The sequence below is a fragment of the Chelonoidis abingdonii genome, chromosome 3 (assembly GCF_003597395.2).
Source record: "Chelonoidis abingdonii isolate Lonesome George chromosome 3, CheloAbing_2.0, whole genome shotgun sequence".
In the NCBI taxonomy this organism is placed as follows: domain Eukaryota; kingdom Metazoa; phylum Chordata; order Testudines; family Testudinidae; genus Chelonoidis; species Chelonoidis abingdonii.
This window is the reverse complement of record NC_133771.1, coordinates 71,353,599-71,380,111: the sequence shown is the minus strand read 5'-3', so window position 1 is coordinate 71,380,111 and position 26,513 is coordinate 71,353,599. Positions and strand designations below refer to the sequence as shown.

Genomic DNA, 26,513 nt, shown 5'->3' with positions numbered 1-26,513 from the left:
ATTCTGCTGCTGCTCCGTGCTGGGGATCCCCAATGCCGCCCCGCTGCTGGGGATCCCCGCTGCTGCCGGTGTCCTGGCTGCCAGCCCAGCTGCCAGGGTCTTGGATGTCAACCCCACAGCTGGGACTCCACTGCTGGCCTCATGCTGGGGATTGCCGCTATCAACCCATGCAGCGGATCCTCTGGCACAGGGATCCTCACTGCTGCTGGTGTCCCTGGGCGCGGGCATGGAAGCAGAGTCCCGGCAGCAGGGCTGGCAGCCAATACCGCTGGTGCGGGGCTGGCAGCTGAGACCCCGGTAATGGGGCTGACAGAGAAGTCCCTCTGGTGGGGCCGGCAGCCAGGACCCTGGGCACAGGCCTGGCAGCCAAGACCCCGGGCACAGAGGTGTGTGTGGCGGCAGCCAGATCTCCAGGTGCACGGAGTGGCAGCTGGGACCTCGGGCATGTGGGGCTGCAACAGAACTGAAACTGATAAGCATCAAGTTTAGCAGTTAATCGGTTAAATTTTACATCCCTAATTCTGATATTCCTTCTTTCCCTGTCCCATTGTTTATTTGAATACTAATCTGTATTTAATAAGATACTGAATTTCTCCTAAGTGTGACCTTTTGATGTTATGCATAAACACTCGGCATGTTTTTCTTATTCCTCTTTAAAGTAATACATATAGGACCTGATTCAGTTAACTTCAGTGGTCTTTTGACCAGACCCATAGAGTCCCTGACACAAAGTAACTATTACAAATCAACCCTTACCAGATCCATATTACACACAACAGTAAAATATTAAGTTCATTTTAGTGGATACAATTCTGAATGGGTAGAAAAGACCTCAGCCATTGCAGAGATGAAGAAAGAGCTTGTTCAGGAGCCGAATCAAAGAATTTCTGCAGGTTGGAGGCAGATAAGGAATTATTCACTAATACAAACCAACCAACCAACAATGACCATGTTATTGAAGGGGAGTTAAGATTACTTAACTAAAAAGTGCCTTGTACTCTCTCAGAGCATGAAACTTGGCAGCCAAAACCAGAAACCTCTGAGAACCAGGAAATACTCTCCACCAATGTACAAAAATTAGAGAACCATAAAATTCAATGAAAGTAAATGCACAGTTAGGGTCAGGCCTCCTACCTCACAATCCCACAAAACCTTTACTTTCTCCCTTTTGAACACCACTCTGAGAGTTCCTTAGGGCAGATCACAGTGCAGTATCTTCCCTAAGATATTGTCTAAGGGTAGTGGGCAGGATGAAGAAGACCAGTGCTAGGAAAACCCTAAATAAGATTTACATGTTTAAAATACTCTGATCCCTTCTCTAAGAAATCCCTCAGGGAGATTGCAATACCTCAGTCTGCACTGAGGCTTATTATTTAGGATGATGTATGGCAACTTGCTGCTAACTCCCTGGATCAGTGGTGTGCACAGAGCCTGACGGTCCTTGGGAATATATATATAAGGGTAGGCCTGGGACATGCAATTCCCAGATTGAGCTAGCGCCTAAAAAGAGCAGCGCGTCCGTGGTGGCAAGGGCTAAGGCTGAGTACGTTCCCGCCTGACCCCCTGGGAGCTGAACATTTCACAAAATGAATTAAGACAAAGCAATAAATCAACCTAACAACTTTCTTTGAGAGGGTAACATGCCTTGTGGATGGAGGGAAGTGGTATATGTACTATATCTTGACTTTAGTACTGCTTTTCATTCTGTCTCGCATGACCTTCTCATAAACAAACTAGATAAATACAACTTAGATGGAGCTACTATAAGGTGAGTACATAACTGGTTGTAAAACCATTCCCAGAGTGTAGTTATTAATGGTTCACAATCAAGCTGGAAAAGCATATCAAATTGGGTCCTCCAGAGATCAGTTTTGGGTCCGGTTCTGTTCATCATCTTCATCAATAATTTAGATAATGGCATAGAGAGCCCACTTATAATGTCTGTGGACGATATCAAGCTCAGAGGGGTTGCAAAGTGCTTTGGAGGATAGGATTTAAATTCAAAATGATGTGGACAAACTGGAGAAATGGTCTGAAGTAAATAGGATGAAATTCAATAAGGACAAATGCAAAGTACTCCACTTAGGAAGGCACAATTAGTTGCACACATACAAAATGGGAAATGACTGCTGAGGAAGGACTACTGTGGAAAAGGATTTGGGGGGGTCATAGTGGATCACAGGCTAAATGAGAGTCAACAGTGTAACACAGTTGCAAAAAAAGCAAACATTATTCTGGGATGTATTAGCTGGCCAGAGATTTACCATGAAACAACCCGTGCAGTGGCATGGGGCCCCCAGTGATGGGGAGGAGGGCCCAAAATGCAGGACAAATATATGATAACTTGCTCCCGAATCCCAGCCTGTGGCACAGCAGGGCTCAGGCAAGCAGGCTGCCTGCATACCGTGGCCGGTAGCCCCACACCACTCCCGGAAGCAGCCAGATGCTGGCATGTCTCTGCATGCCGGCCCAGGCAGCGCACGGAGACCCACTCCCCTCCTCCTAGGGTGACCAGATGTCCCAATTTTATAGGGACAGTCCCGATTTGTGAGTCTTTTTCTTATATAGGCTCCTATTACCCCCTACCCCCGTCCCGATTTTTCACACGTGCTGTCTGGTCACCCTACTTCCTCCCCACAAGGGGCATGCAGAGGTGTGCCAGCAACAGTGCAGCAGGGCTAAAGCAGCTCCCTGCCTGCTCTGCCTCCCTCCCTACCTCCCTCCGCGCTGCTCCCAGAAGTGGCCGGCATGTCCCTGTGGCCCCTGAGGTGGCGGTGTCTTCATGCGCTGCTTCCGCCCCGGGTGCTGTCTCCGCAGCTCCCATTGGCTGGGAACTGTGGCCAATGGGAGCTGCGATACTGAAATAAACCATAAAAATAGAATTATCTCCAGCAGACCCCCCTGCTCTCTCCTTCCCCTTGGAGCTGCTGATGAAGGGGGGTGTGTGCCAGTTGCTTTGGGAGCTACGCTGCCCAAGGTAAGCCTTACCCCCTTGCCCCCCTCCTGCACCCCAACCTCCTGCCTCAGCCCAGAGCCTGCACCCCACACCCAAACTTCCTCCCAGAGCCCACAACCCACACTCCCTGCTTCATCTCAACCCCCTGCCCCAGTCAAGGTACCTCACTTTATTTTCATTTACTTCCCACTACTTATAATGTAGGAGGAGGGAAAAAAAAATGAAAAACAGGCGGGGTAAGGGAAGATAGGAGAGAATGTTCTTTTTCTTGGCTGGGTCCTGAGGGGGCCTATCATAACTCCTTACTCAGATTTGAACCTTAGCGTTCATAATTGAGAAGCTAGCATGAACCCCTCTAAGCTTAATTACCAGCTCAGATTTGATCTCGCTGCCACCATCCAAAAATTCCAGGGTTTTGGCTCCCTCTGGTCTCCCCAAACCCTTCCCTGGGGAACCCCAAGACTCAGAAGCCTGAGTCTTACCACAAAGGGAAATAACCACTTCCCTTCCCCCTCTCTCTCCCACCCAGACTTTCCTCTCTGGGCTAACCTGAGAGTTACTGATGCAATCTCTTTACATCACAATACCAAGAAGCATGTCTCCTCTATTCCACAAAGAGACAAACCCCAAATACAAGGAAACAGAAATGATTCTATCTCTCTTCCCCCTCCCACCATGTCCCTGGTGCTGCCAGAGCTTACCCTCCGTAGATCTAAACACAAAGAGAATTCCCCTTCCCCTTCGTTCCTTAGCCTACCCAGAGAGAAAAACTCAAACAAGTCTTTAAAAAGAAAGCTTTATATAAAAAGAAAGAAAAAAACACATGAACATATGATCTCTGCATTAAGTTGACAATACCAGGGCTATTACTTAAAAGAAAAATATGAATAAACATGACTTATTCAAAAAGAGATACAATTTAAACATTTCCAGCAACTACACACATGTAAATACAAAACAAAACATATAAAAAGCCTATGTGTTTTTGCTACCTTTGTACTTACAACTTTGAAACTGAAGATTAGAAGCTTGAAGATAGAAAGAAGCCTCTCATAGCCGAGAGAGACAGACAAAAGACACAGACCCAACATTCCCTCCCTGAGTTTTGAAAAAAATCCAGTTTCCTGATTGGTCCTCTGGTCAGGTGTTTGGTTCCCTTTGTTAACCCTTTACAGGTGAAAGAAACATTAACCCTTAGCTATCTGTTTATGACAGGGCCCCCCCAAAAAATGAAGTTGCGCACAGGGCCCCTTAACTCTATATCTGCCACTGTTAGCATGAGTGTTGTAAGCAAAACACAAGAAGTAATTATTCTGCTCTACTCCACGCCAATTAGGCATCAAGTGGAGTATTGTGTCCATTTCAGGAAAGATGTGGACAAATTGGAGAAGGTCCAGAGAAGAGCAACATAAGTGATTAAAGGTCCAGAAAACATGACCTATCAGGGAAAGCTGAAAAAATTGGTTTTGTTTAGTCTGGAGAAGAAAACACTGGGGGTGGACATGATATAACAGTTTTCAAGTATATAAAATATTGTTAAAAGGAGGGAGAAAAATGGTTCTTGCTATCTCCTGAGGATCGGACAAGAATCAATGGTTTTAATTTGCAACAAGGGTGGTTTAGGTTGGACATTAGGAAAAACTTTCTAACTTGCAGGGTAGTTAAGCACTGGAATAAATTGCCTAGGGAGGTTGTGGAATCTCTGTCACTGGAGATTTTAAAAAGCAGGTTAGAGAAACACCTGTCAGTGATAGTCTAGACAATACTTAGTCCTGTCTTGAGTGTAAGGGACTGCACTAGATGACCTCTTGAGGTCCTTTCCAGTCCTACGATTCTTTGCAGACATAGTATAAGAGTATAGAGCTGGAGTTGCATGGGAAACATGGAAAATGGCATGTGTTGTTAGAGGGAGGTAACTTACAGTTATAGTCCCATTTGTCCATCTTGTACACTCAATGAGCCAAGGGTCCTGTGGAGAAAATAGTATGTGATCCTGTAATTAAAGACTATGTCACAATTAATATGTACAGAATGATGGCAAAACTAAGCTTGCAAGGCCAGCCTTATTCTGGCATTTTCTAACTTTAAAGAGCTTAACTTTACAATGCGTATTATTTTCTTTTAATGTAGTTTCTTTTGTATGAATAATATACATAATCAAATATATAAAAAACAGCTAACTAAAAAGACATGTGGTGATCATCACCTAACCACTTTGCTTGTTATGTTGTATTTCTTTCCCCCATTTGTAATAATTTTCTTGTTCTTTTAGACTGTAAACTCTTTGAGGGATGGACTGTCTTTCTAAATGTGTGTACAGTGTTTAGCTCATTTGGGGTGACTCTGAAATAAACCATAAAATAGAATTATCTCCTCCAACTATTGATATTATGGCCTCTAAACTTTATCCTTAGAGGTTCCCATGGTATACAGATAGCCTTGGACAGATGAAGTAGAAAGAAGACAGCTAGAGTGCTGGTGGTGGACGTCTTTTACCAAGTGTAACTGACTATAGCCAGGACCGGCGCTAGGGTTTCTGGCGCACTAGGCCCTGGCCATTTCACCGCCCCGCGCGCGGGTCTCGCAGTTCTGGCGGAGCTGCCGCAGGCATGCCTGCGGCAGGTCCACCGGAGCCGCGGGACCGGCAGACCATCCGCAGATACGACTGCGGCAGCTCCACCGGAGCCGCCTGCCGCCCCCCCGGCAAAATGCCCCCCCCCCCCAATGCCGGTGCCCCAGGGAAAGCTCCGGCCCTGGGCGGCTCCCTGACGGGGAGAGGGGGTGCCCTGACCCGGGGGACACCTTGGGCTGCTGGCTGCAGGCAGCTGCTGCCACCGGCAGCTCAGCCCCTCCAGCAGCAGCGGCTGCAACCATTTAAAAAATTTTTTTGGGGCGCCACTTTTTGGCACCCCCAAATCTTGCCGCCCTAGGGAACCGCCTAGTTCGCCTAAATGGTTGCACCAGCCCTGACTATAGCAAAGTTTTGGATGTCTTATGTCAAAGGTTTCTTCGCATCTACTACAGCATTTGGGAAGCTATGATCAATTAAACTGTTTTGGGTGTAGGCAGACAAGTTAATCTATGTTGCCTTCACTTGCTGTGGAAGTGTTTCAAGCTCTGATGTATATAAACTACACTGCAGGCAAGATTGCTCTGATTTGGAATTAATTATTGGCCCCAGTAGAAGCAGAATTTTGTTTTGGGAAAGAAGATCCGAGAGTCTGTGCTGACTGTCAGGCAGCTTTGAAGACAATGTCCACAGGGTGTTGTTGACACTCTCCTACAGGCCCTAGAAAGAGTTGCCAGAAGTGCTTCAGTGGCCACATACCTTTCTTTTGAGAGACCTCAATTACAAAGGCAGAATATCTCAGTCACCTCAGGCCTTGAAGGAACTCTAGTAGCAATTTCTAAATATTGACTCCTGTAAAGGATGGGTGGAATTCTAGTATGCCTCACACACAGCAAGAGAGTCAGATTCCAGTGTCTTGGGCTGGGGAGCCCATTGTGGGATTAGTGCCCTTATTTAAAAATCTAAAAGATATTGTCTATATCTTATGTTTAAGAAGGTGGTGTTAAAATTAACAGCCCAACTTAGATTAGTAACTTTCAAATGAGTACCAGAAGTAAGGGTCTCAAATATTTTCCTATGTCAAAATTGTGGGGTCTTGTTTTTATTGGCTAGGAGAACAAAAATAACTTTCTCGTCTATTTTTTGTCATTAAGCTTTGAGAAGTTTGTGACCTCAAGGCACATGAAAGTAGAACCGTTGCTGTCTGGCCATCAAGTGAACTTATTTCTTATTTCTGTTACTTATTTCTTTGATGATCACATCTACTGCTTTTGTTCACTATCTTTGTCAGGAGGGCTAGTTATGTTATGAAGTGGGTGGGATACAATTTTGGGGGTTCATACTATGTGAGGGGTTATGGCTTGCAAGGTAATAATGGTAGGTGCCTAGAAAGGGGATATCCTAATAGTACTCAACTGTTCCAGGGATTCTGAATTAAAGTAATTCTGCCATGAACTGATAGTGGCATCTCTTCTATGTTGGGTTTTATGATAGAGTTTGAATTAACAGTGTCGTCATCCATTAGAGATTTGAGTTGAAATTGTCATCTTCCCAGAGCATAAGCTTGAACAATTAGTCAAGAGTTGAATAAAGACTCAGAGGTGAGTTGTTCATATTCCTTCCTTTACTCTCCTATTTGTATAGCTCCGTGGAGTTTACAGAACCCAGTTGGACTGGGTAATTTCTTTTGTTCCACTAAATGATCATGATTTCCTGTCTTTGAATCTCTACACAGATGTATATGACAATCTTGCATCAGGGAACAAGTCCAAGAGTTGTTATTGCTTTATTTTTAGACTGATTCCTGTTTGTTTTGGACACAAAGAAGATGAGGAGTTGTTCTCGTCCCCAGGCGTAAAATTAAGTAACGTATATGTGGGGCTATGGTGCCCCCTAATGTTCTAAAGCAGTGGTTCTCAGACTTTTACACTGGTGACCCCTTTCATATAACAAGCCTCTGAGTGCGACCCCCCTTATAAATTCAAAACACTTTTTTATATATTTAACACCATTTTAAATGCTGGAGGCAAAACGGGGCTAGGGGTGGAGGCTGACAGCTTGTGAATCCCCACACAATAACCTCCCGACCCCGTGGGGGGTCCCGATCCCCAGTTTGAGAACCCCTGTCTTAAAGATTTTTCTTATTTGTTGCAGAGTAATTTGTTGGGGAGTAGCCTGAAATCGGGAGAGCACTGTAATTTTATTTTTATTTTTGGAACTCGTGCCAGGGATGCCAAGAACTTTGGATAGGCCCCTCCTCTTAATTTTGCATAAATAAAAAAATTAAAATAACTTCCCCCTGAAAATATTTTTCTTCCAGTTGCTGGTTTGGGAAAATTATAATTTGTTTCAGATGGTAGGCTGCTTAAGTTAGTTTCCAAATCCATTTTTTGGCACCCAAACAAGTGTCATGATTTTCAAAAATACTGAGCACCCACCAGTTCTTTCTTATTTTTATGGGAGCTAATGGGTGTTCATCTTTTTTGAAAATCAGGCATTAATTTGGTGCCTAAAGATGGATTTAGGAGCTGAAATGTATGCACCCATTTAAAAAAATCTTATTCTAAATCTTCAAAGTATATTTTAATTTTAGTGATTTTCCCTTCCAACACCATTGCAATGCAAGTGTTATTGGGGTACAGTATGACTAGTCGAACAAGTTACAATATTTATTTAGATTTATATAATATTAAAAGAGCTATACAAAGATCTCCAGTCAACCTGACAATTACAACAACATAGCAACTACCTAGTTGCAGTAAAAATATATCTACATAATCTACAAAGTCAATCTACCACAATGAAATCATAACAAATTAAGTCAGCCAGCCAGTAAATCAAAGGAAAGTATTTTCTAGTCTATACTATTTAAGTTTAAGGTTAGTTAATGGCTTTTCTTCTGTGAGGGAAAATATTGTGGACTTACAACTTTGGCCAGGCTTTTAGGCCTAAACTTCGGATAAGCTTGTTTCTAGGTTGTGTTGAACTTTGGTTCATCTTGTCTCTGTGTATAAGTGGCAGAGAGGAGGGGGACAGACTGATGAAAGAGTGATGGAAAAAGATGTGTGTCAAGAGGTAAAAGGAGTCACAGTGGAAAGTTCCCAAAATGGAACTATATCTTTGTGTGTATAAAGGGCATGAGGGGACAGAGTGATAAAGTCCTCAAGTAGCATAATTTGCAATAGCCAGGCTTATGAAATATATAACCACAACAGTTGTGTTAGAAAGGTCGCTGACCGCAAAAGAACAGACAGTGAGTAACAGGGGGGGCCTAGTGGGTGAGATGCTTGTTTTTGCTTTTGTCCTATATTAGTTTTGCAATATATTCCAAATAAGGTAATTAATGTACAATGTGTGTGTAATTTGTCTGTGGTTTTAACTTTTATAAGCTGGCTAGAAATTTATGGAAAGCAGAGCACCTTGCCACCTTGCATGGGGCCATGCTGACTCTCCTTGCATATATGCTCGTATAAAATAAAGAAGCCTCAGGCTGTCTGATCCAAAATCAACCGTGTGGGCAATTTTCCACAACACTTCTTAGGAAATGACTTGGGATGCACAGTGGAAGAATGCTCCTGTGTGAATGTTTGTACAAATCAGAAGCCACTTAGTGTATATAATAACCTAGGTGATATAAGTCCTGTTGTAGTCTCAGATTAGTGGTTAATCTTTTTTTTTTCTTTTCTATATTTGCCAAATTTTTATTGAAGAGGTGGATTAATTTGGGTAGTTTGTAGTAATATACCAATTCTCTGCATTAGTGAAAAAATAGTTATTTATTAACTTTCCTTGGCCTGCATTGCTTTCAGCTCTCAAAACAGTCCCACAGGAAAGATGAAATGTCTCTTTCAAACACCATTCTGAGTGAGGCTCTTATTTCAATATTAGAATAGAAATAAGAATCCAGATTTCTGTATTTCATCACAGACTTACACAAAAAATGCCAGACTGAAATAGAAGAGTAACAGGCTTGCTGACCTGTGCTACTATAGAAAAGAACTTTTTCTCTTCATTCAGGCAAAACTCCTCGTTCTGATTTGTTGTCTGTAAGTGGCAACAAAACTGAAGTACTTAAGCTAGCTAAAGCTAGTATTTTAAAATAAATATATTAATAGTTATTTTATATTTTTAATTATTTCATGTTACTGGCCAGATAGGAACTAGCTGATAAGGTTTAAATTGGTGACCACAGTTATGGGTGAAACAGAAATGCCTAGATAATCTAGATAAGAGAACATATGTAAGATGCATTTAAGACAGTGTTCCACAAACTTTTCACAGTTGCACTCCCGCTTATCCCTGTCTGCGCCCCTGGGAGTGTGTGTGGAGGCTATTGACAGGGGAAAGGGGGCTGAGGCTGGGGCCCCAGGTAGAGGCAAGTCTTGGGCTATGAATGGAGCCATGGACAGGGGCTGAGGCAGGACTGGGAACAGAGATGTATTTTTTTTTTTTAAATAATTGGAGATATACCAATCTCCTAGAACTGGAAGGGACCTTGAAAGGTCATTGAGTCCAGCCCCCTGCCTTCACTAGCAGGACCAATTTTTCCCCCAAATTCCTAACTGGCCCCTCAAGGATTAGAATTCACAACCCTGGGTTTAGCAGGCCAATGCTCAAACTGCTGAGCTATCCCTCCCCCTGAATTTTGGGAGGCTGGCCCACCAGTCTTCCTCACCCTCCACAGGTAGTAAAAGGTCCTACCACATGGCATTAGGGTGGAACACGAGGGTGAGGAAGTGAAATGTGTGGAGCACGAATGTGTAGAGTCATTCCCTAGGCATGGATCGGAAGCGAAATGGCAGCAGTGTGTGCAGCCGATTCGGGTTGTGGAAAAGAGGGGGCGGGGGGGCTTGCAGGGCAGGGGCATGATGAAAAGGTTTGGAGAGCCAGAGGTGAGGAGTGAGTGGGGGGCACCCACGAGGGGGGTGATAAGGCTGCCCCCACCTTCTGGAGCATGAACAGGGTAGTCTGAGGGGTGGAGAGCCCCATGTACGGACCAAGCACCCGCGGATCCACCCCATTCCCCTGCTTGTAATCCAGGAGGTCTCTCCTGGTTTCTGCCAGGACTAGTGTTGGCACACTGAGGCAGACTCCGCCACCTGCACACTGGATTGTGTAGCAGGGGCTCTGAATTTAGTTGGGAGCTGGGCCTGGATCGGAGCTGAGGGCAGAACAGGGCTAGGTGGTGATCCCTTCCTGCCCCCCATGGGGCTGGCCTAGGTCCCGCCCCACTAAATGTTTCTCCACGCCCCCCTAGGTGGGTGCATTCCACAGTTTGGGGACCTCTAATTTAAAGAAATGATATTTCACAGAAGTGGTGAATACATGGATTGACTTGTTACTGAGGTGATGGAGTCCACAGCATTAATGTACTGATTAAAACAGTGATTCTTAAACTTTTGTACTGGTGACCCCTTTCAAACAGCAAGCATCTCAGTACAACTCCTCCTTATAAATTAAAAACACGTTTCTATATTTTTAACACCATTATAAATGCTGGAGGCAAAGCAGCATTTGGAGGGAGGCTGACAGATCGCGACCCCCCATATAATAAACTCAAGACTCCCCTTGAGGGGTCCCGACCCCCAGTTTGAGAACCCTTGGATTAAAAGCTCTTTGGGGCAGCCACTGTCTTTTCAATATATATGCACCCAGTGCCTAGTACAATGAGGCCCCAATCCCAAACCAAATATTAAATAAATGTAATAATTAATTTGAGCAAAAATAGATGACTATCTAGAATTTATCAAATTCTATATAAGGATTTATAAAGTGTCAATTACTGGTATCTCTGAATCAGAAGAGGTGGGAGTAATCAGTTCCCACAGTGGGTTCTGATCCTGAACAGGGTTTCGATTTTATCATAATATAACAAATAATTTTTCTGTCTTCTCCCAGCTCAGCCATGCTTTTTTGGCATGAGAGTATTTCTGCATTCTTCAGTCATAAACGTTGTTTTTTAAATAATTGTATAATTATATGTAGCAGCACAGAGATGTCAGAGTGTCATCACAGTTCCAGGTACAAAGAGTCCATAATCTATTTGTATTATTATACTATTTTGCAGCTGTGTATATCACTTTGGGCCTAATTCTGTCACCCTTGCTCACTGTACTCTGTGAATAATCCTGATGAAATCAGAACTGTGCCCTTTGTGATTATTCTTTGGTTCTCAGACTCTTTCTAATCTTGATTACAACTTCCTGCACTCAGATTTCATTTTCTTTTTTCCAGATGGTCTCTTGGCACCATCTAGTGTCTGATTGTTGCATGTTCAGCTAAGGAACAAATGGGATCTTAGTTTCTGTACAGAACAGAGGTGGGTAAACTACAGCCCACAGGCCACATCCGGCCCACGTCCTGCCTTGCCCCTGAGCTCTCGGCTGGGGAGGCGAGCCCCCAGCCCCCAGCCCTTCTCCCTGTCCCCCTCCCCTGCAGCCTCAGCCCACTGCACTGCCAGTGCTCTGATCCACTGCTCCTGCCAGGCAGCATGGTGGCGTGGCTGGCTCCAGCATGGTAAGGGGGTGAGGGGCTCTGGGGGGCAGTCAGGGGACAGGGAGCAGGGGACGGTTGGATGGGGTGGAGGTCAGGGAGAGTTGGAGAGGCCTGAGAGTCCCAGGGGGCCTGTCAGAGGGCGGGGGTGTGGATACGAGTCAGGGCAGTCAGGGGACAGGGAGCAGGGAGGGCTGGATGGATTGGGAGTTCTGGAGAGGCAGGTAGGGGACAGGGAGCAGGGGGTGATTGGATAGGTGTGGGAGTCCCAGGGGGCCTGTCAGGGGGTGTGGGTGTGGATAGGGGTCAGGGAAGTTAGGGGATACGGAGAAGGGGGGGTTGGATAGGGGGTGGGGTTCCAGGGGGCAGTTAGGGGCAAGGGTCCCGGGAGGAGGTGGTCAGGAGACAAGAAGCAGGGTGGGGTTGGATGGGTCAGGGATTCTGAAGGGGTCAGTCAGGGAACAGGAAGTAGGAGGGGGCGGATGGGGGCGGGACCAGCTGTTTGGGGAGGCACAGCCTTCCCTACCTAGCCTTCCATATAGTTTTGCAACCCCGATGTGGCCCTTGGGTCAAAAAGTTTGCCCACCCTGGTATAGAATATAGTGCATATCTGATGAAAAGTTTCAGAAAATAAATGAATAGTTGGATGTGGCAATAGTGCATTAAGTTTAACCAGGATAAATATGTTGGTGGCTAGCCAATAGTCTTAGAATATTAATAATCAGAAAATAAACTAACAAAACTATAATCTAGTAATTTTGACAACTGTTCTTATTGAAACTGTTCCTTTCCTTTTCTCCAGACAAATATAGATACAGAGTGTCATCTGCAATTTGGACCTCTCTATATTTCTTCATTTTGTACATAAATCTTGCCAATTCTTTCTTCAGAACATCTAAGATGCGACCTTTCTTATCCATTTGTACAGCTAAAATTCTCATTCAAGCTTTCATCATTTCATGTATCAGCTACTACAACATTGTTCTCTTTGGCCTTGAAAAATGCAGTCTTGCCCTGGGCATATCCATTCAGAATGCTGGTGCAAAGATCACTTTCTTAGCTCATTGCTTTGACATTGTCACTCCTCTCTTTGCCTGCTTCCCCAGGCACCACCTCCTCTCTGACATCAAACATAAACTGCTTGTATTCACTATCTTAGCTCATTGCTTTTATCTTGTTACCTCTCTCTGAATCCTTCCACTGGCTCCTTCTTCTCGTTCTCATGTCAAACATACAATGCTTGTATTCACTTTCAAGTACCTTCATATTCACAGTCAATTCCCAACCTATCTATCATCTCTCATTTCCTATCAAGCTGTACAAAGCTTCCCTCCAACTGACCAATTATGCCAGCCTCCACTGCCCACTTGTTACATTTTCAACCATATTTGTGCTTTCTCCCATGCTGCCCCACATGAGGAGACCCTCCCCATAACTATCTGCAAAGCTGTCCCACCCACCTTCAAATCCCTCCTCAAAACTCTCCTTTGCCATCATTCTTTAAAAAAACCAAATCAAACCAACATTTTGATAATAATTGGGCTTTGTTGGTGTGTAGAGACTATTGTCTATGCTGACCATTACTCTCTCATTGTTCACTTGTACTCCCACTGTTGGTTTGTCTGTATCCATCTTTTGTCTCTTGTTTTATACTTAGGTTGTAAACTCTTTGGGACAGAGCCTGTATTTTTGTTTTGTTTGTTCAGCACCTACCACAACATGGTTCAGATCCATGACGAGGCTCCTAGGTGCTATGGTAATACAAATATTAAATAATTTAGACTCCAATCTTGCTTTTGCTCATGTGGGCCCCCCCCCCCCCGTCTTTAATAGGATTCTGTGTGGACACAAGGCTCCACACGTGAATCTGATGTAAGGACCAAGTCACAGATTATGACAGCAAGTGTGTGTCTGTATTTTTTCTACGGTGACCAGTTACCCCTCCCCTCAAATAAAAGTGTCCCAATTTTTCACACTTGCTATCTGGTCACCCTGTTTTTTCCCCCTCCAGGCTAGCAAGGTTGTTCTATTATTTCCTGGTACAGTAGTAGCACCCAGGAGTCGCAGGCACAGCACAGGCTGCCCTGTGCTAGGTGCTGTACAAACACACACCAGCTAGGGAGTCCCTGCCCTGAAGCCCTTACAAGCTAAGCGTGGGCAGGAGACAGGCGGGCGCGCGCTCCTTCTCCCCCTCCCGCATCTGGCGGGGCTGTACCGAGGAGGTGCGTTTCCCTGCCAGACCCACGCCCCATCGCGGAACCTAAGCGCCACCCCGGGACCGACCGCCGGATGAGCGAGGACACTAAACGCAGCAGCTCAAGCAACGCCCCTCCGCCGCTCGGCCCCGGCCGAGCAGCCCTGGAAGCGGAAGTGGGGTGCCTGCCGCGGTGCATTGTGGGCAGCGGCGGTTGCTGTGGAGTTGGAGCTGAATGAACCTGCCGCGGGGAAGAGGCTGTGGGAGCCGCTGAGTGGGAAGGAGCCGCAGCCGCCTGGCTCCAGCTCTGTCAGGCAGCGCCGCCATGTCCTACAACAAGATCCCGCCGCGCTGGCTGCGCTGCCCCAGGAGGGGGCAGCCGATGGCAGGTGAGCGGGGCCGGGGTGCTCGGCGCAGGGCGGCCACAGCTTCTCCGCGCCTCTTCGGACGGGTGTTCGGGGGAGGGGGTGCCGTGCCGGGCGGGGTGACGGGTCTCTGGCCCCGGTGTGGGTGGTGGTAGCCCGGACCCCATCCGCAAGCCGGGTCGGAGCGGGCTCCCCGGGGCTGAGCTGGGCTGGGCTGGGCGTGGGGCGTCGCAGGCACCACCCTTTTCCAGGGGAGCCCTCGGGCTAGGCGCCTCTCGGCCCCCTCCCTCCTTTCTAAGTGGCGTCTCGCTGCCTTTTTGCTTTTCGGCCCCGTTTTATGCCCCAGCGCTCTCATCCTCCCCCAGAACTGCGCCCTGCCCCCCAGCACAGCACACCTCCTTCCCACAAAGGGCTGGGGGGAAACTGGCCAACATTCACTCTCGCTTCTCTCAGAAATCCTCCTACCTTCAAAACAGTTGTCGCTTTTCGCTCTTGTATCCACCTGGATTGTCGTCCTGGATCAGACAGAGCTGCTGTAAAGGGAAACGGACTAACTTTCTGAGATCCTTGTCAGTTTCTGTTTCCAGCAGCAAAGAGCTAAAGGGAAACTGACCTGACCAGTCGCCCTCCCGTTCTTTGAAAAGTAGTTCAGAAACTTTTAACCGGGCGCGGAGTGGCGAAACTGACTGGGGTCGGTTTCTCTTTGCAGCTGGCTGTATGTGCAGATCCTTGAAGCAGTTTCCAGTGCTGTGAATGATAGGCTGAATGCAATGGTCTGCATCCTGCCCTGGAGCTAAGAGTTTACTCAACCGCTCTATCCTAGTCACTTCCCTCCTCTTTTTTCGTAAGCAGGTAATTCCCTTTACCTCCTTCTCCTATGCCCTCCTCCCCATCTGTACCATAACACAAAGAAATAAGCTAAGGGACTGAAAAGGGGAAAGAAGTAATGTTTTCCCTTCTTCTTACTTTTCTAGGTTCTAATTCAGCATTATACTTAAATCTATACTTAACTTTATATCTGTGAGTAGTAGGGGCTGCTCATTTGATTAAAATTAGCCACATACATAACTTTGCTGAGTTAGGGTCATGTTTCCTTCCTTCCCTCCATCATGTACTTTTGTTAGTCTCAAGCCCTCTCTTTGTTTTAGTCAATTGCCTTTTTTGAAGATCTTTTCAAGGATTTTTTCTATACTTGTCAGGTTTATGTTCAGAATGGGATTAAAAAATGGATTGTTGCATTTCTACACGTACTTCTCTGTTGATCTAGCAGAAGCAGTGAGTGAAATCTTTGGATCAGATCAGATCTGGTTCTCTTACTGGGGATGTGCTATATACAGCAGTAGTTCTCAATCTATTTACCTTTATAGGTCACTATACAGCTCTCTATGTAACATAGGCTGCATCTGTACAATATATATAATGCCTGTATGGCACTGAGGATATGTCACAAGGGCCACAGCTGTGTGGTGATTGGGCTGCAGGTTGAGAACCCCTGATGGTCAGGAACATTGAGATCTCTGCAGGATAGGGGATTAAAAAAAGTGTACGATAGATGCTGTGCAGTGGATTAGTAGCAGTTAATTTGAGTTCAAGACTAAAGTATTTCCTGTTTGGAAGGTCTGTGGAGGCAGAACACCTAGTTAGAAATATAGTCATCTAGTCCAGCATCCTGTCTCTGACAGTGGGCATCACAGATGCTTCAGAAATTTCACATTAGGCAGATATTACCTCCCTGTTAGGTTTTCTGACAGCCAATTTGATCTTCAAGTAACTTTACAAATCCCTTCTGTTTTCTGGCCATGGCAGGAGCATCTGTTGTCACACATACTATTTTTCTGATGTCAGCTCCTCATTCTTCAAAATGGTTTACAAAACTTTCCAGTATATCTTCCCCCTTTGTTGTGCCATGCATGGGTTTAAGGCAACAAAGTTCCTCTTGGATTTCATCGGAAGCACAATACCTTGCAACAACTGCCAAATATGGAACGTTGTTTATATCCATGATCTCATCAACTGCAACACTAAACACTGCTGTGTCTTTCAATGCAGTCACCTGCTTTTCCTTAATGTTTTCTGCCACTTCACTTATGCATCTCTCAACTCTTCTGGCAGAGATGGGCAGTTCTTTTATTCTAGATATGATTGTATCTTTATTTGGCAAATCATTGAACAAAATCTCTGAACTGTTGAGAAAAACTTTATATATTCCCCATCTGTAAATGGCTTTCTGTTTTTTGCAATGCACTGTGCAATCTTGTAACTTCCTTCTTTAGCTTAATTTTTACTTAAGCTTTTAAAAACACTGCTTTGCTTCTCATAGGCTGCTACTGTCTTTTTGATGGATTCAGTCTTGTCTGCTTCGTCAAGAAAGGTTTTCTCATGCTTCATTTCAAAATGTCGTTGAACACTTCATGTGCGACAAACACAAATAGCACAAGTATCAGAGGGGTAGCTGTGTTAGTCTGGATCTGTAAAAACAGCAGAGAGTCCTGTGGCACCTTATAGACTAACAGGCATTTTGGAGCATGAGCTTTCGTGGGTGAATACCCACTTTGTCGGATGCATGTAATAGCACAGTCCTTTTCAGTAAATCCAAATGCATCTGTCCAAGCAGGCTGAAATGATTGGACATCTAGCTTCGCTTTCTTAGGAGCTGCCGTTTTGTCAAATGTTCCCTTCAACTGTCAGTGGGGAAAAAAATGGCGATGAAAGGCAGGCACAAGATCAAATACAGTTTGGTCTGATATAAGCAATTTTAAGATGGGGGTGCTGAGCTGCACCCCTTCTTGCCTTGTGTGCAACCCTCACTGTCCCAGGCTGGGGACAGTGGGCCATAGTGGGGAGGCTGCAGAGCACTGATCCAAGGCCAGGAGCAGAGCCCAGGGTGGCCTGCTGGGACTCCAGACTGGAAAGCAGGCTGAGCAAGGCTGGAGATCCAGAGCCTGGCTGGCAGGAGGTCAGTGGTTGGAACCCCAGATCGGCAGCTGAGGTGAGTGGAGCTGGCAGCTGGTAGGGCTGAGCAGGGCCAGAGGCCTGGACCCTATCTGGCAGGGGGTCTGCGCTGGAACTCCAACCGAAAGCAAGGTGAGTGGGGCTGTGGCGGCAGAGACCCCGGCTGGCAAGAGGCCAGTAGCCGGAACCCCAGAGCAGCGACTGAGCGGCTCAGCCTGCTGCCGCTCTGGGATTTTCACCACTGGCTCCTGCCAGCCAGGGTCTCAACCGGCTACCAGCCTGGGGTTCCTTCACCCAGGCCAGCAGTGGGTGTTGATTGGGACCGGCAGCGGGACCCTGCCTTTCAAGGGGCCAGCAGCAGAAATCCCAGAGTGGCAGCGGGCTGAGCAGTTCAGCTTGCACCGCATGCCATCAAAAATCAGCTTGCTTGCCACCTTTGGCATGTGTGCTATAGGTTGCCAACCCCTGGACTAGAATATTTGCAGTTTTCACTGCTCTTGGGCATTGGGGGAAGGGTTGTAGGCCAGCCTTAGGCATTGTGGGAAATGAGGAGGTCGCAGGACAGCATGGGGGAAGATGAAGGAGCCCTGGCTGAGTTGAAGAGTGGTGCACGGGGAAGATGGGAGGACCTGTGATGCTGGGGGGGGGATGGGAAAACAGGAGAACCCTTGTGCTGCTGTGGGCAGGGCTGATTTGGGGAGTAGAGTACTGGTTGGAGCAGGGGAGACCTTACAAGCTGCATCCATGTTGTCGATATCCCGTTGGTTGGCCCCCAGACCAAGCGGAGTACATGACTATCAGTATCTAGAAATGAAGACCATGAGAATTGTATGTATTTTTATACAGTAACTCCTCACTTAAAGTCGTCCTGGTTAACTTTGTTTTGTTGCTGATCAGTTAGGGAACATGCTCATTTAAAGTTGTGCAATGCTCCCTTATAACATTGTTTGACAGCTGCCTGCTTTGTCCACTGCTTGCAGAAAGAGCAGCCTATTGGAGCTAGCTGGTGGGGACTTGGAACCAGGTTGGACTGGCAGCCTCCCATCAGGTCTCCACTTCTCCTAAGTTCCCTGTGCGACAGCCGCTCAGCAGGCTATCAGTTGCCAGCAGTTCAGCTGTCCCTCTTACGCACTGCCATGTGCTGCTCCTGCCCTCTGCCTTGGAGTTGCTCCTGGGAGCCTCCTGCTTGCTGTGCAAGGGGGGAGGGTGCTAATGTCAGGGTGTCCCCCCCCCCCTTACCCCATCTTCATAGAGCAGGGACACACACGGGAGGGAGTTTTCTGGCAGCAGCAGCTATCTCAATTTGCTGATCTACTTAAAATGGCAATGTACTTAGAGTGGGGTCAGTGTACATTTGTAGCAATTTGAGACTCACTGATGCAGCACCTCCCTCTTCTGCAGTTTGGGAATTAGCTCTTTTCCAGCTCTGAGCACCCTCTGCTGGCCAGCGGCTCACCAGCCTCAGGCCCTCCATCTCCCTCCTGGTGCCCTTTACCTTGGGGTTCTGCCCCAGCAGTATCCCAGCTCTCTGGGTCTCCCCTCCCAGGAGAAACCTCCAATCCTCTAAACCCACCTTTCCTCAGTGGCTACTGCTAGTCATCATCTAGTCCCTGCTCACTGGGGTAGACTGCAGTCTGTAATGGCCACTCATCATTGGCAAGGGGTTCAGACCAGCTGTCTCTGCCTAAGCCTGGGCTGCAGCCTCTGCAACCTCAGTACCTGTTTTGGCATCTTAGCAAGGCCCACAGCCTGGGGATTTACCAGGCTGGAACTCCTCAGCTGCTCTTGCCTTTCTCCAGCTCTGCTCCGTTCCCTGTGCCCTGAGCTCCCAGGCAGCCAGGTCTTTCTCCCTCCAAGGCTGGAGAGAGAGTCTTCCAGTTCCTGGCTTACAGCCCTTTTATAAGGCCAGCTATGGCCTGATTGGGGCGTGGCCCCACCTGTGGCTGCTTCTCCAAGCAGCCTAGCCTGGCTGTTTTTAACTCATTCTCCCGAGTGGGGTAGTTATCCCACTACAACATCTCTCTCTCTGTCATGCAGGGTGTGTGCCTCTGTCTGCCATGCTCTCTCCCCTTGTAGTGTGTGAGGCTACACTGACAACCTGTTAACTCTTGAGGGCTCAGCTGAGTGCTAGTTCATCATTTAGCAGCAAGGCATTCCCTGGGAAATATCCCACCCTCTTCCACCCTCTAACTTCACCACCTCAACCAAGCTTCACAGTCGTCATGGCTGTGTACAGTATTAAACCGTTTAAAATTTATACTCCATCTGGTGAGAAAAAATTCCCTGGAACCTAAACCTCCCCAATTCCCCCTTTACATTAATTCTTATGGGGAAATTAGATTAGCTTAACATCGTTTTGCTTAAAGTCATATTTTTCAGGAACATGACTACAACATTAAGTGAGGAGTTACTGCATTTAATTTTAATGTATTTGGTACTTTTAAAAATGCTTTTTTGAATTCAATAGTTACTTAAATAGGAATAGAATTCTTTAGTGTGAATTGGGACCCATATTTTAAAAAATTTTGTATACTTGCAAATTGAAATTTAATACTGCTCTTCATAGTTACTCATAATTCAGCAAATACTGCAAATACAGAATCTTATATGAAATGCCTAAAATTTATTGAAACTTAGAAAAGAGATGATAGAGAACTCTTATGAAGGTTGTCACAAAGCCACTCTGATGTGTTGTGCGAACAATAAAGGCTCATAAATTAAAAAGCTGAGCCTCCAGGCAATAATAGCTGAGAACAGACCTTTCTTTAATAAGGTCAAGACTTGACAGTTCTTCTAAAATAAACTCTCAATGTCCCAGAGCCACAGGTAGGCACTGTATTTTATACAGAATGTTGCTGTTCCATGATGCTGATAGGGAGACCTCTGTTACTGTGGGACAGTTATAATGAAAAGGGCTGGCAGTAAATGGATGTTTCTGACACGGTCTGGCTCTTTTAAGGCTGTCTTTGGAACACTTCACACTTAGAAACCATCAGAACTGATGTTTACATGGTCAGGCTTACAAACTGACATTTTTAATTCCTATTTTCTTGTTCTGGCCATGCTGAATTTAAATGTTACTTTTAGGGCTGTCGATTAATCGCAGTTAATTCATACGATTAACTAGAAAAAGTAATTGTGATTTAAAAAAATAATTGCGATTAATCACAGTTTTAATTGCACTGTTAGAATATCAATTGAAAATTATTATATATTTTTTGCATTTTCAAATATATTGATTTCAGTTACAACACAGATACACTTTGCATTATATTCTCACTTTGCTCACTTTGTATTATTATTATTTTCTCTTACAAATATTTGCACTGTAAAAATGATAAAAGAAATAGTATTTTTCAATTCACCTCACACGAGTACTGTAGTGCAATCTTTTTATCATGAAAGTGCAGATTTTTTTGGTTACATAACTGCTTTCAAAAACTAAACAGTGTAAAACTTTTGAGCCTATAAGTGTACTCAGTCCTACTTCTTGTTCAGCCAAATACTGAGAAAAACAAGTTTGTTTACATTTGTGGGAGATAATGCTGTCTGCTTCTTGTTTATGATGTCACCTGAAAGCGAGAACAAGCGTTCGCATGGCAGTTTTATAGCCGGCATTGCAAGGTATTTACGTGCCAGATATGCTAAACATTCATATACCCCTTATGCATCAGCCACCATTCCAGAGGACATGCTTCCATGATGATGACGCTTGTTAAAAAAATAATGCATTAATTAAATTTGTGACTGAACTCCGTGGGGGAGAATTGTATGTCTTCTACCTTGTTTTCCCCCCATTCTGCCATATATTTCATGTTATAGCAGTCTTGGATGATGTTCATTTTAAGAATATTTTCACTGCAGATTTGACAAAACGCAAAGAAGGTACCAATGTGTGATTTCTAGAGATAGCTACATTACTTGACCCAGGGTGTAAGCATTTGAAGTGCCTTCCAAAATCTGAGGGACAAGGTGTGGAGCATGCTTTCAGAAGCCTTGAAAGAGCGACACTTTGGTGCAGAAACCACAGAACTCGAACCACTAAAAAAGAAAATCAGCCTTCTGCTCTTGGCATCTGACTCAGATGATGAAAATGAACATGGGTCGCTCCGCACCGCTGTGGATTGTTAGAAGAACATAAGGACAGCCATACTAGGTCAAACCAAAGGTCCATCTAGCCCAGTATCCTGTCTTCCGACAGTGGCCAATGCCAGGTGTCCCAGAGAGAATGAACAGAACCGGTAATCCTCAAGTGATCCATCCCCTGTCGCCCATTCCCAGCTTCTGGTAAACAGGCTAGGGACACCATCCCTGCCCATCCTGGCTAGTAGCCATTGATGAACGTATCCCCATGAGTTTATCTAGTTCTTTTTTTAACCCTGTTGTAATCTTGGCCTTCACAACATCTTCTGGCAAGGAGTTCTGCAGGTTGACTGTGTTGTGTGAAAAAATACTTCCTTTTATTTGTTTTAAACGTGCTGTGTTTTAATTTCGTTTGGTGGCCCCTAGTTCTTGTGTTATGAGAAGGAGTAAATAACACTTCCTTATTTAGTTTCTCCGCACCAGTCATGATTTTATAGACCTCTATCATATCCCCCTTTAGTCGTCTTTTTTCCAAGCTGAAAAGTTCCAGTATTATTAATCTTTCCTCATATGTCAGATGCCCCAGACCCCTAATAATTTTTGTTGCCTTTTTCTGAACCATTTCCAATTCCAATATATCTTTAGATGACACAATCTTCAATCATTCAAAATGGACATCCGATGATTAATGAGCATAGAGATTGCTGTCTATACCTACTCTTTCTAAATCCCGATTTCTGCGCTTTTACAGCCGCACATGAGATGTTCAGAAAACTATCCACAATGACTCCAAATCTCTCTATAGAAACACAATTAACCCCACATTTATAGTATAAGGATAATTTTTCCAGTGCATTACTTTGCATTTATAATGAATTCATTGCCAGTTGACAAATCCCCCATTTTGAAGAGATCCTGTACTCTACATCCTACTCTAACTAACTTGATATTTGTAGCACGCAAATTTGGACCACCTGGGCGTGACCCCCTCAAATCATTATGAAAGTGAAATAACGGGCCCAGTACAGGCCCCCTCATCTGAAAACTGACCCATTTATCCTACCCTTCTTTCCTATCTTTTAACCAGTACAATTCACTGAAAGAGGCCCTATCCCTCTTACATCAACTGAGAATCGAATTTGTCCTAAGAGCCCTTGGTGAAACTTGGTGGAAGCTTTCCCCAAATCTAAAATAGCACTATTCCACTGAAATCCTTGTCCACATGCATTACCCCTCAAGAATTACAGTAGTAGATTTGGTGCGGCATAATTCTTTATAAAAACCAATGTTAGTTTCCTCTTCCTCAACAAATTATGAAAGCTATTGAAATTGTCTTAATAAGTGCAAGCAGTTGCCACTGCCTGAATCAGCTACGCACTCGTGAACGACCAGTCATCTCTGGTAGCTCGTAAAATTCAAACACATAATATCCTCCACATTGGTACAGAGCTATTAAATAGGAAAACATACAGTTAGTACCGCAATTCAATATTTGATTCCTCAGAACTCTTGGGTGAATACCATCTGGTCCTGGTGACTTATTACAGTTTAGTTTATCAATTTTTTCCAAAACCTCCTCTAATGACACCTCTATCTGGGACAGTTCCTCAGATGTGTCACCTAAAAAGAATGGCTCAGGTTTGGGAAGCTCCTTCACATCCTCAACTGTGAAAATGGATGCAAAGAATTCATTTAATTTCTCCACAATGGCCTCATCGTCCTTGAGTGCTCCTTTAGCATCTTGATCATCCAGTGGTCTTACTGGTTGTTAAGCAGGCTTCCACTTCTGATGTACTTAAATTTTTTTTTTTTGCTATTACTTTTTGAGTCTTTGGCTAGCTGTTCTTCAAAAAAATTTTTGGTGTTCACGTGGCACTGTTGTGGCCGGTGTTGCAAGATATTATCAAGCAGAAGCCATCATCAGCATGGAGACGTCCTCTGGAATAGTGGTTGAAGCACGAAGGGACATATGAATCTTTAATGCATCTGGCATGTAAATATCTTGTGATGCCAACCACAACAATGCCATGTGAACACCTGTTCTCACTTTCAGGTGACATGGTAAACAAGAAGCGGGCTGCATTATTGCCCATAAATGGAAACAAACTTGTTTATCTGAGCTGTTGGCTGAACAAGAAATAGGACTGAGTGGACAATTTTACATTGTTTTATTTTTGAGTGCAGTAATTTTTTTTTACGTAATTCTACATTTGTAAGTTCAACTTTCATGATAGAAATTGCATTACAGTACTTGTATGAGGTGAATTGAAAAATACTATTTATTTTTGTTTCTTACAGTACAAGTATTTGTAATAAAAATAAATATAAAGTGAGCACTGAACACTTTGTATTCTGTGTTTGTAATTGATTTCAATTACATTTGAAAATGTGGAAAACATCCAAAAATATAAATAATGGTTTAAATAATTTTTTAGTTCCTCTACTGCAGTGTTTCCCAAACTGTGGGTCCCAATCCACTAGTTGATCCCAGGAAGGTCCTGGATGGGATGCCAGATCCAGGTTCGATTAACCCATCTCTGGGCCCTAAGAAAACATACGTTTCTCCTGGCCCCATGCAGAGTAGAGAACCCAGTGGGGAAGGGGAGGTTGGAGAGTGAGACATCTCTGCACTTTTCCCACACTGGTGGTTCCTGTCCTGAGCCCTTCTTTTTACTCCAGGTATTGCGACCTAATGCAGGGTGTTGCAGTGCTACTCAGGTTAGGCCAGGCCATCATGATGTGGGGGCAACAGGCCAAATTTCCCTGAACTTGTTTTTAATTAAATCTGTTAGGTTATTGCTGAGCCTCTGTGAAGCTGTTCTTCATATAGCTTTAATATAACTTGTGTGTATATGTATGTGTATGTATACATACAATAAATTTTTATTTTATTCTGTAGGGAAGTTTTTGCCTTTGAAGACAATGTTAGGACCAAGATACGATGAGCAGGTTGCTGAAGAGAATCGCTTCCATCCCAGTATGCTGTCCAACTATTTAAAGAGTCTGAAGGTAAGGTAACATTTTATATATATAAAAAAAAATGTTCTTCAGCATGCATATGTAATAGAGGGTTTCTGTTGGACTGTTGGTAGGAAAAAAAATCACAAATAGTGTAATTTTCCCCCACGTTTTTTCTCTTTCTCTATAGGATCCTAGCTTTCATAAAAAAGCATTAGTTTTAATAATAAAATGGTAGTTGCCCTCATAATCCAGCATTGCTCAAAATTCTGAGCTAAAGAATTGCATCAAGAGAAGTGTGAACTAATTTTTTCTTATCGTTACCCCCATCTCAGTGAGGCCTGGTCTACACTACGCGTTTAAATCGATTTAAAGAGCGTTAAATCGATTTAACGCTGTACCCGTCCACACTACAACGCCCTTTATATCAATATAAAGGGCTCTTTAAATCGATTTCTGTACTCCACCCCGACGCGTGACAAGCGTAACGGGAAGCCAGAGACTCAAATGGACGCTCATGGATGGGAGGAGGGGGGGTACTGAGGACTCCAGCTATCCACACAGTCCACAGCAGTCTCTGAAAAGTATTTGCATTCTTGGCTGAGCTCCCAATGTCTGTAGGTTCAAACACAGTGTCTGGCGTGGTTCAGGGAATAGCTCCTCAGTTCCCCCCCCCCCCCACCACGTGAAAGAAAAGGGAAAGAAATCATTTCTTGACTTCTTTCAATGTCACCCTATGTGTACTGAATGCTGCTGGTAGACGCGATGCTGCAGCAGTGAAGAGCAGTATCCGCTCCTCTCCCCCCCCCGGTGGTAGACGGTGCAATATGACTGATATCCGTCCTCATGCCATCAGCCCGTGAGTGCTCCTGGCTGGCCTCAGGTGAGGCTGGCCGGGGGCGCCTGGGTAAAAATGGGAATGACTCCCAGTTACTCCCAGTAGATGGTACAGAACGGCTGGTAACCGTCTTCATCATAGCAACTGGGGGCTGAGCTTCATCAGCCCCCTCCCTTTCCTGTGTAAAGAAAAGATTCTGTACTGCCTGGACTGTCATAGCCCCCGGGAGGCTGCCTCCCCCTCATTTTATCTCACTAACAAGTCTCTGTTTTATTCCTGCATTCTTTATAACTTCATGACACAAATGGGGGGGGACACTGCCACGGTAGCCCAGGAAGGTTGGGGGAGGAGGGAAGCAACGGGTGGGGTTGTTGCAGGGGCACCCCCTGTGAATACTGACACGGAGCAGCTGTGCTCTGATACACTGGTCCTCTAATACACTTGCCCCTTATTCTAGGCAGGACTGACTCTATTTTTAGAAACCATAAGGGAGGGATTGACTCAGTCCCAAGTGAGTCAATCCCAATTTTGCTTTTGCGTTGCGCCCCCGGCCGATTTCAGCCAGGGGCACTCATGATAGCAGCGGACAGTACAGAGGGGAGAGATAACCGTCATCTCATTGCCAGTTTTCTCCGGCAGTAGACGGTACAGAACGACCGGTAACCATCTCTGCTATCATTGCAAAAGCAAGTGAATGCTGCTGTGTAGCGCTGGAGTATCGCCTCTCTGTCCGCGGCATCCAGTACACATACGGTGCCGGAAAAAAAAAAAAGCTGAACGGGCTCCATGGTTGCCGTGCTATGGCGTCTGCCAGGGCAATCCAGGGAAAAACGGCGCGAAAGGATTGTCAGCTGATGTTTTCCCGGAGGAAGGAATGACTGACGACATTTACCCAGAACCACCCGCGACAATAATGATTCAACCCAGAATTCCAAGGGGCGGGGGAGACTGCGGGAACTATGGGATAGCTACGGAAGAGCTACCCACAATGCAACGCTTCAGAAATCGACGTTAGCCTCGGACCATGGACGCACAGCCGAATTACTGTGCCTAGTGTGGCCGCATGAAATCGAATTTATAATATCAGTTTTATAAAACCGATTTTA

The 26,513-nt window shown here is 45.2% G+C and overlaps 1 protein-coding gene and 1 long non-coding RNA gene across 5 annotated transcripts in view; one reads left to right on the top strand and one right to left on the bottom strand.

Moving 5' to 3' along the window:
- Positions 1 to 362: 362 nt before the first annotated feature.
- LOC116829106 (uncharacterized) lies at positions 363 to 14,382 on the bottom strand. Its single transcript, XR_012655513.1, has 3 exons — positions 14,233 to 14,382; positions 4,878 to 4,925; positions 363 to 2,858 (listed from the first exon to the last, which is right to left on the bottom strand). It is a non-coding gene; the product is annotated as an uncharacterized LOC116829106 (long non-coding RNA).
- A 10-nt stretch (positions 14,383 to 14,392) lies between these two features.
- The window catches only part of RNGTT (RNA guanylyltransferase and 5'-phosphatase), a 416,253-nt gene continuing 404,132 nt past the window's right edge, over positions 14,393 to 26,513 (top strand). For all 4 annotated transcript variants that reach the window (XM_075063842.1, XM_075063841.1, XM_075063840.1 and 1 more), the window contains exons 1-2: positions 14,393 to 14,600; positions 24,511 to 24,620. In XM_075063842.1, coding sequence (XP_074919943.1) covers positions 14,537 to 14,600; positions 24,511 to 24,620 — 174 coding nt within the window. In that variant the 5' untranslated portion in view covers positions 14,393 to 14,536. The remainder of the gene's footprint in view (positions 14,601 to 24,510; positions 24,621 to 26,513) is intronic.